This window comes from Aptenodytes forsteri, unplaced genomic scaffold (genome assembly GCF_000699145.1).
Source record: "Aptenodytes forsteri isolate BGI_AS27 unplaced genomic scaffold, ASM69914v1 Scaffold94, whole genome shotgun sequence".
Lineage (NCBI taxonomy): Eukaryota > Metazoa > Chordata > Aves > Sphenisciformes > Spheniscidae > Aptenodytes > Aptenodytes forsteri.
In genome coordinates, this window is record NW_008795017.1 from 4940771 (window position 1) to 4950628 (window position 9858).

The 9858-nt window shown below is 40.7% G+C and overlaps 1 protein-coding gene across 1 annotated transcript; it reads right to left on the reverse strand.

Moving 5' to 3' along the window:
- Window positions 1-7601: 7601 nt before the first annotated feature.
- ID2 (inhibitor of DNA binding 2, HLH protein) lies at window positions 7602-9831 on the reverse strand. The gene is made up of 3 exons (XM_009275592.1): window positions 9390-9831; window positions 9064-9128; window positions 7602-8392 (listed from the first exon to the last, which is right to left on the reverse strand). The coding sequence occupies exons 1-2, from the start codon at window positions 9735-9737 to the stop codon at window positions 9072-9074; spliced, it is 405 nt and encodes a 134-aa protein (XP_009273867.1). The 5' UTR covers window positions 9738-9831; the 3' UTR covers window positions 7602-8392; window positions 9064-9071.
- Between the last annotated feature and the right edge of the window lie 27 nt (window positions 9832-9858).

The following is a 9858-nucleotide window of genomic DNA, read 5'->3' on the forward strand; positions in this document are numbered from 1 at the left end:
ACAAACTGCAGTCATGCTTCCCGGTTGTAGTACAGATGTATCCTTTTTCAGGTTTGGGAAAATGCTGCATCTTCACATCCACTCCCTCTCTAACCTTTGGGTGCAGTGTGAATAATCAACAAAATGGAAAAAAAAAATCATTTACATTCTGATTGAGGTTCAAGGCCAGCTGGAACGTGCATTTCCTATTTGTAAATACTGTGGAATAGGGTTTTTTTAGCTCTTCATTAAAACTCTTCAGTGAGGCTGGAGGATAAATTTGTCCATCCCCTTCCTTAGTTCACAGGACAAGTAAGTTTTCCATACCTTTGTTCTAATATCTCTGGTTTTTCCCTTGTAGAATTTGTGACTGTCCTCACTTTCTACGCTTCTTTCTACATTTACTTTCTACAGGAAGTAAAAGTACTTTCTTCCATTCTGCCTCTTTCTTACCTGGACAGTTCTTCTTTGTCTCATTCATTGTGTTTTCCACTTTTTCATTACCTGTGATTTTTTGCATAAAACCTGCTTTTCTTCCCTTCCCCTGGCAGAATTGTGGTGATTTTCTTCCAGGGGGTGTGTGTTTTGATATCACTCATTCTTTCTGTCCCATGTATCCCTCGTCTCGTTCTTCCACTTTTAGTCACATTTCCATTGTTTTGTGACAGTTTGTTGCCACTTCACATTTTCCGGTGGAACTCCAATAAATCTTAAAGTACCTGCTTCATTTTCTCATTCTGATGCCTGGCTTCTGAGTTTCTTTTTCCATTTGAAAAATTTCAGTTATTTTTAGGCTCATAACTCACAAATCTGCTTTCCTCCAGGTCTGTCATAGTCCAGGTATATGTTTCTGTCTTTGGATATCTCTCCATAAGTGCTTCCTTTCCCCTGGCAAGTCCTGTTCATCCACCTTTCTTCTATCTTTTTGGACAATATTGTCAACCTCATAGCCCCCTAAAATAGTAATAAAAATAATAGTAAGTACTCAAAGCTGCCAAAAAATAACATACTATTCAATATTAGTGACAATCTGTTTCAGATTTTAGATTATGAGAATTTTCGTCATGCTGTCAATAAACTGCTAATTGCATGTTGGATGTGGTGTGTATATAACATACACAGTTTTTATGTATATATTTATTAAAAAGGTCCAAACTTCAACTAAGCTTTTTTTCCTCTAAGCATGGCTTTTTTTCTAAATTAGACTTAGATTGGAAGGATAGAAAGATCCTTAGGCAGGTGCATGAATCAAACGGATTCAGTCCAAAAGTTCAATTTCCAAGGAACTCTTAAGATTTGTGAATGACTGAAGAAGCAGATTTACAGTGGAATTTAGAAATTTAATTTTATAGGCACTGTGAAGTTTTAATACTTACAGGATGAGGTCCAACCAACACTTCCAGCTTTTTCTGTAAGTGTGGTAAAAGCAACAATGGGATAATCTGAGCAAAATGGGAATCATTAAGGGTTAGTAAACAGCATGTGTCCACATGTGTAAGCACCTTACTTTGTATCTGTTGGGTGGAAACATCTATGTGCAGTAAAACAGCTTTTTAACAAGACCTAGACTGAGTTTATAGATTTGGCATGTAATTTACTCAGCGTTCTAACTGTTAACGTCTTTTGAAAAGTACTAATGGGAGGTTTACTTAATGTTTTTACACAAACTTTTTCCTTGAAAAAAACAAACCCCTAGCAGTGACACAGTTTTTTCATGTACTTATGGGCAGAAATACAAAAGCACAAATGAGATACTTTTCCAAAAAGTTGTGAAATGTAGCTTAACCAATTTTTCTGAAATAGCCTTCCCATCACTTTATTCCTATGTATTAACTCACGCTGACACTGAATCTGAACTTAAAAAAATATTTACATGTTTATATTCTTGGTCTTTTTTTGCATACTGTTGCTCTGGGAGCAGATCTCTCCTACCCTCAACAAATGGAAGATAGGTATCTTCTGTCATCTTCCACATCTCTTGTAGTTAACCTCCTGCATAACGATGTCCATGAGTAACATTTTCTCATATTTCCAATGAGGTAAGTCTCTGTGCCTTTCTGGTGCTGTACGAGTTTATGTCTTTTCTAGAGTGCATTAATATGTTACAGCTGGGTATTAAGCTACTGCTCTGAACATGGCAGAAATCTCGGCACCAGTGTCCGTTGTGAGCACAAGCTCTCCTGTGTTCTCTGCTCTCTACATTGGTTTCCAGTAGACTGTAATCACATTCCTTCTCTTCAAGTACTGCACAAATTTCTAAAAGATCACATAGAGCTTGTGGATGAGCGTGAGGTTTACAGAAAATATGGCTGAAGGACACTTCCAGTGGTTGTCTAGGACATTGCATTTCCCTGGGGTGCTTGTATCAGACGTAGCTAAACCAACTCAGTTCTGTGGGGCGTAAGAAACTTTCTGCTTGAGTGAGACGGTCAGTCTGGGCAGGAGGCTGGGCTCTCTAGTCCAGGTGAAAGAAACTTGCATGAGACTGAAAACACAACTCCAACTTCAACCTCATTGCTTTTTTAAGGCAAGATATGCTGCTTTGATCTTGCCCAGTCTAATACGCGGGAGATACTTAGTCTTACATTAAATGTCTGTCGTCCCCTTTTCTTCTGCCCTCTCTCTCCCCCTTCTTAGGATGAGAAAAAAAAAGATGATAGGTATAACTCAGGTAGAATATTCACGTTCTGTATTGACAAACAGTACAACAAAGTAAATCTACATGCCAAAAATATCAGGAAGGCTGTTCTCAGAAAACCCGAGATGCTGAGAGTACATGGAGGAAGTATCACCTAACACCGGTCTTAACGCTCTTCCCTAGGCATCGGCTACGGCAGCTGTCAGCGAGAGGGCTGCACGAGGTGGGCTTCAGTGAGGCAATACTGCTGGTCCTGTGTCTGGTCAAATGCAAGATGGTAAGTATCAAAATAATTTGTTCTCTTCCAAATGAAAAGAAATTCAGCAGATTTACAGTCCAGTTCTGCTTAAAAAAAAAAAAAAAAAAAAAAAAAAAAAAAAAAAAAAAAAAAAAAAAAAAAAAAAAAAAAAAAAAAAAAAAAAAAAAAAAAAAAAAAAAAAAAAAAAAAAAAAAAAAAAAAAAAAAAAAAAAAAAAAAAAAAAAAAAAAAAAAAAAAAAAAAAAAAAAAAAAAAAAAAAAAAAAAAAAAAAAAAAAAAAAAAAAAAAAAAAAAAAAAAAAAAAAAAAAAAAAAAAAAAAAAAAAAAAAAAAAAAAAAAAAAAAAAAAAAAAAAAAAAAAAAAAAAATTAAAAAAGAGCTTTGTGTGAGCTTTTGAAGTTCTGCCATCAGTAGTAAAACTTAAGAGCTGGCTCAAGCTCTTAGTTTTAAATAGAAATACCTGATCTGTTCATAAAACTGTTCGCCACAGACTTGGTGTAATTTGTGGGGATATTTGCTGGAAATGATAACAACATACTCTTTTTGGCAAGTAACATTCTTAGTTTAATTGTTTCAAATCCAGATAGGTCCTGTAACTTCATATAATGTTGTATTATCTATTCATTGATCACATTCTCGTGAGGATAGACAGCAAGTAAAGGGCTGTCTTCTAGGGCAGCTAGCAGCAGTAAGCCCACTGCAGCATTTTCCATACAATTCATTTTTCTCAGTTTGCCCCTATTTACAGTCTTTGCCCCGTGTCCCCTCATTTTTAATGTTTTTTCAAGGCAAGCAACCAACTGAAATATGAATTCCTCTCAGTTACTATGATTGACTCCAAAAGTAGTTGCATTTGGTTTTGTTTCCTCTTTTGTTTCCTCCTTTGATTTACTTTAGCAAGAGGTTCACACAATCGGTGACTTATCACTGTGCAATATAAGCTTTGTTTTATTGAAATAGTGTTTGCATTTGGCTCTTACACTTTAGAATTATGGTAACTTAGATGGCTGTTCTAGAGAGGAAAATGGTAATGTGGATAAAACAAATTGGATTTCAAAGATCAAACACTTTCATTTATCTGCAGAATCAGAAAATACTGATCCTTTTGCAAAACAGTAGTTTTAAAGAGTACATTTCTGAAAACCTTTTTCTGAGCAAAATTCAATACGAGCGTTTATGTAGTTTACACAATCTTTTGTCACGCAACAGTTGCATTCTGTTATCCCTGTACCTTACAGCTTCTAGTAAAAGCTGTGTAAATCATTTCTTGTTGCGTGTAAGTAAGCAAGGACAGTGGTAAACAGGAAGAGATGCTTGCTCACAAATACGGTAATTCTCATTAGTAAATTATTTTGTATCTTTTCCACATGGTGTGAATCGATCCAGACTGCAAACTGTTGTATAGGAGAATCCTTAACGCATACAAGATTGTTTAGAGAACGTGTTTTACTTTGCAGAGTCAAATATGAACCAGTGCTAATCAAATGGTGCTTTTCCCATCGCAGTACAAGCGAAGTGTTTATTATTTTAATGCAACTTTTTCTTCAGATTTTTACGAACCACTTTACTTCTTAGGCATGAAATTCCCAGCTAGCAGAGCTGAATATAAAACATCATTTCCCAGACGCGGCTATAAAATGTGATTTTAAATAATCCATGGAAGACCCGTGCTCTGCTTGTTACTCGTAAAACGGGAAGAACCGAGCGGTTTACCCTTTCAGAGGCGCCTCTCCTTTGCGTGCGGCAGCCGAGAGCGGTGCGCCTGAGCCGCGGCCCTGCCTTCTCCGCCCGGACCAGAGGGTGGCAGTGGCCCTCCACCCACCCGCCCCGCGCTGCCCCGGCCCCGCCGCGGGGGGCCGGCCCGGAGAGGAGGCGGCAGCGCGGGGTGCGTGCCGTCTTAGCTCGCAGTCGGCGTTCTCGGTAATACTTTTGTCGAAATACTGGCGCTGGTTCTTTAAGTGGCTTATGAATATTTTCGGTGCAATAGACACAATGGTGTTTTCCCAGGAGAGAGTAAACAAAACCCAGAGGTCTGCTCTCTGCGTTTCCCTTACCTGGTGATAGACTGGAGGGACTTCTACCGCCCGTGTGTGAGAGACAGAGGATTTCTGAACTGCTGTAATACATATCACCAGCAGTGCGTTACGTGCTTTGTAATACAAAGATGTGCCCTGAAAATCCAGATGAGACGTTTCGGTGCACGTTCGTGGCTTGGGCTGGTCCTTGTGTTTGTTGAGGGCAACATGCAAGCAAAGCCAGGTTTGGAAACCTCTCTTCTAGAGAAGAGAGTCCTCTTCAATCTCTTGTTGGATCCTTCCCCCGCCGCCTGCCCCCGTGGGGAAGTGTCTATAGGTGCATTTGCAACTTTCATGCATGGCCTCCTTAAAAAGATTTTACAGTGTTTAAATACAATTGTTGCCAAAACTATTCTGCTGTCGTGCAGTCGAGTATGGGTCCTCTCGATCTACTGTGTTCAGCTAGTCAGTTAACGGGACTGTTGGCAACAACTGTGTTCAGAGACAGAGTAAATGGGCCAGGGAAAGTGGTGAAAATTTCACAAATTTTTCTAATGTATTCTGGAAAGACAACGATAATGCTATAGAATAAAGAAATCCCACATCAAGGAAACGTCAAGAATTAATGTTAAGGCTTTGGGCATTCAGCTTTGACCTTGCTGTTTATCTTTGAACGGCAGAAATCTTAAGAACAAAACCAAAGAGTAGATCTCTAAGTAGAGCACCTAGCTTAAGCCCCTAGTTCTGATCATAGGAATGCATTGCTGAGACCATGAATTAGTTAATCCTGAAAGAGGAAAAATTTTTTCCTTTCTTAATTTACATTTTTAAAAACATGTTTGTTTGTTTTCGTGCTCAGCTCCCCACGCCTTGTAAATTGTGAATTTCTCTTTTGGCTATGTATGATAAGGAAATTGGTTTCATTCTGCAAGTGTGTAGCTTAAAAATATCGAAGTACAAATGCCTTAGTTTCTAAAGGGGTTAATCTTAAAATAATTACAGTGATCTGACTGTTGCAGCTCTTTAATTTCATAAACTGAACTGTGGGTTTAAAGTGATGCTTACTGTGGTCTTGCCCTAAAATGAACAATAGGGTGAAAAATTAGTTTTGAGGGAGAAAGTGGGTGGCGGTTACGTTAGATTGTTACTGGTTTGAAAGGACGAAGAGCTCAATACCGTGATTAAAACTCCAAATCTGCTACCGTTCAGAGTTAGGTAAAATACACACGGAGAGGAGTATTTTAGGGACTGAGGCATGCTGATTTGCAGCGATGAACTATTTTATTACTGGGCTGTCAGGGTTAAACGTTCATTGCACAAAGTTGGAACAAACAGTGCACTCTGGGTGTTGGGACAGTAGCGAGGTTTGGCCACAGGAGGAACAGCCAGTGTGTGTGCTGCATGGAGAGATTTCCTTAATCTCTGCTGGGCTGGGGGGGCATGGTGAGAAGCAGTAGATCGGCTCTATCCCGTGTGTGTCCCCCCTCCCCGTCCCAGCTTTTGCTAACCCTTCTTGTCTTCTGATTGCATTGATCCTCTGAGAGGGTGCGCTTCTGCTTGGGCAGGGCAGCTTCTGTATTAAGAGATCAGAGCTGGCTTTCTTCCAGCCTACGTGAATGGATTTGGTGTCAAGGGCAAGGAAAGGCAGCTCCTGCTGCCCCAGAGCACCACCCACCCACCTGTTGGATGGTGAAAGTGTTACTGGCCCCAGGTGAGGCTCCTGTCTTTCACTCTAAGAGTCCCCAGAGCACAGAAACCCTAAACATGCTCCCTCAGGCCCGAAGTGTAGTGCCTACCAGAGCTGCACTTGCCCGAAGCATCAAGTGAAGTTTCCTTCATTCCTATTGCAAGTGATTCTCTTCAATTCATATGTAGGACTTAAAACTTAACTTCCCATTTCAGGCAAGTTTATAAGTGAGCTTAAATTAGAATGTCATCTGATAAGGCACAGTTCCCACATCCACTGTCTTATGACAACTAAACAGATCTAACGAACAGTGATCGTTACAGTGGATTCATAGGGTAAGTAAGTGTCCCTTGAGTAAGTAAGGGATAGTGCATAGCTTCTGAGGGCAAAGAGAAAGAAAAAATAAACTGTTACTGGCTTTCAGGAATTTAGACTCCGATTTCAAACTTAATTTAATTCTTATGGAGAAAGAGTCCCTTTAGGAGCAGCCAAAGTTTAATCAGTAACACAACAGCGATTTAGCTCAATTCTCAGTATCTTAGTCATACGGAGAAGCTGCTGCAACTGATTAGAAACCCCATTTCATTGAAATATTGCATGGAAGCATGAAAATTCCAGTGTGGAAAGGCAACAGTCACTTCATCATTCTAGATCCCAATTTAATGCATCACCAACTCTCACATTCAAAGCCTTTTTACATAAATTTAATAGTTGGGGGACTAATAACCACCCACAACCCTTAATTCTGAGTGATTATTCTAAACACAAATTAACAGATCTGGGCCATTACTACTGAGAACTGAATCATCCATAGGGGTGGGAGGAAAAAAATAAAAAGAGAGAAGCAATGCTCCATGGGAATGTCTCAGGATTAACTGCTTTTGTATGTTTCCAAACACTTTGTCAATAGCATCCCCTCTGTAATAAATTCCTTTTCTAGTTCCTTTCACGCTGTTTACAAGTGGATCACTTAGAAGTTTGGAATATACACTCAAATAAGATTTTCCAAGTTACAAGAATTATTATTCACTTCAGGTAATTTTATTCTTTATATTCTCTACATATTTGAATTTTTACTTGGTAAAGTCATAACAATGTATAAGTATTTAAAAAAAAAAACAAAAACCACAAACTAAAGCCAGCAAACAGTTGGTCCCCAAAGAATAAAGCAAGCAATCAGTTCAATAAACACACTTGATTTATTTTGTATAAAAAGGGTTAAGTTTACAACTAAACTTTTATAAAAAGTTTAGCATGATTAAGTACATCATTACACTTTTTGCAGAAATGTAAATTTCTGCCACTATACAAGAAAACTCTAATTAAAGAGTTCACAAGGTTTCACTCATATATATATATTTATATATAAATATATACACAGCATTCAGTCCTAGGTTTGTGTCAAAAAGGTAATTTCTGACCACAGACTTTCCTAAAAAACTGAACACTGGATCCTTCTGGTACTCACGCTCCACCTTTGGAAAAAAAAGGCAAAGTCTGCTTTAAAATGGGCAACTCCTTGTGAGATTTTTGTTTCGCTCCCCACGTTGGGAATAGTATATAAAGGAAGCCTTCCAACTAGGGAAAGGGTATTTAAGAGTCTCTTCATAAATAACTAGGTTCAGTCCAAGTTGAAGAATGGGGTGGGGATAAAGATCAATCTTGATTTTTTTCTTCTTTATTAATTTTAAAAGGTCCTTTTAGTTAGATGTGGATTTTCCCCTCCAGATACAGCTGAAAAATAAATTCAGCACCTCAAAAAAAATCCTGTAGACGTTTTCTTGTGCAAAAAAAAAAAATCTCGTCAGTGGAACACCTGCAAGAGATTGAAAAGAGGCATATTTAGGAGAATGCTAACAGGGCAGAGATCCGGACAGACTGGCGCCAGAGAGGAAGCCACAGTTTGAACATTTAACCAAACACTCAGAGATTGGGCAAACCCTGGCGTCCAGATGCAACACATACACGCTCACACACTCGCTCTCAAGAGCACAAATTGAACATTAAAATAACATACACTCAAGGGAAAGGGTAGAAAGAGGATTCTCAGTCCAATCTCTATTTAGATCTCTGTAAATGCAACGCTCAGAGGCGCCAGTCTGCCTCTTACAGCAATTACTTGATTAAAAGCAGTCACTTATTTAACTGATAGCACAGACAATCCCACATCACAGAATTTAAGGAATTGTGCCAAGATTCTCAACTTAATCAGTCACTTTGGCCCAGGAAGTTAAGACTCCAAGTACAGATAGCGAGAGAATTTGCATTAAGCAACGAGTAGTATCAGAGCAGCCTGTGCTGCTTAATGAACCTCAGCAACAAAATACACTTTGGACTGCAAGACTCTAACTAGTCTAATTTCTTACTGATTATAAAGGCATCTCCTCATGAACTTTTAGGACCGATTTTTAGAAATAACCATCACGCCTCACTCCCCAGGGAGGCACTTTTTACCTGAAGTTTAGAAATAAGATGCACTGCACTCACCGTTTGATTCAGCCACAAAGTGCTTTGCTGTCGCTTGACATGAGCTCTGAGGGGAACTCGGACGCCTGCGAGGAGAAAACAACACAAGGGTAAGGGTGAGGTGCCCGAGCACTGGGGGAAGCAGGAGAAAACCGTCCTGGATCACGAAGCGCTTCGCCCGTGGCACGTCTGGCTACAGCCCCCGCCAGCGGGGAGAGGCGGCCGTATCGTCTAGCACTGGCCCCTCAGCGACCACCGCGCTCCGCCTTAAAGACGCTTCTAACGCCGACTTCAACGCCCCTATCCCGGTCAGCGGAGAGCCGGGGGGCTCGGGGGAGGGCATTTACCTGTAGCGAGAGGATGCTGATGTCTGTGTTTAGGGTGGTCAGAGGAGTTCTGGAGGAAGGGTTTTGCCCGGGTCTCTGGTGGTGGAGGCTGACGATGCTGGGGTGCGAGTCCAAGGCGATCTGCAGGTCCAGGATGTAGTCGATAACGTGCTGCAGGATTTCCATCTTGCTCACTTTCTTGTTCTGCGGGATGCTGGGCACCAGCTCTTTCAGCTTGGAGTAGCAGTCATTCATGTTGTACAGCAGGCTCATGGGGTCATCCACGGGGGTTTTGCTCCGGGAGATGCCCAGGTTGTGCTCCGAGAGGCCGTTTTTCCTGACGGACCGCACCGGGCTGAAGGCTTTCATGCTGGAGGGCGGGCGGAGCGAGCGGTTCCAGCGGACGGACGGGAAGCCTGCGGAGCGCTGCCGCTGCCCTCCCCTGCTGGGCGCTGCCGGAGCTCGCACTGAGGCGCGGGGCTGCGCGGCC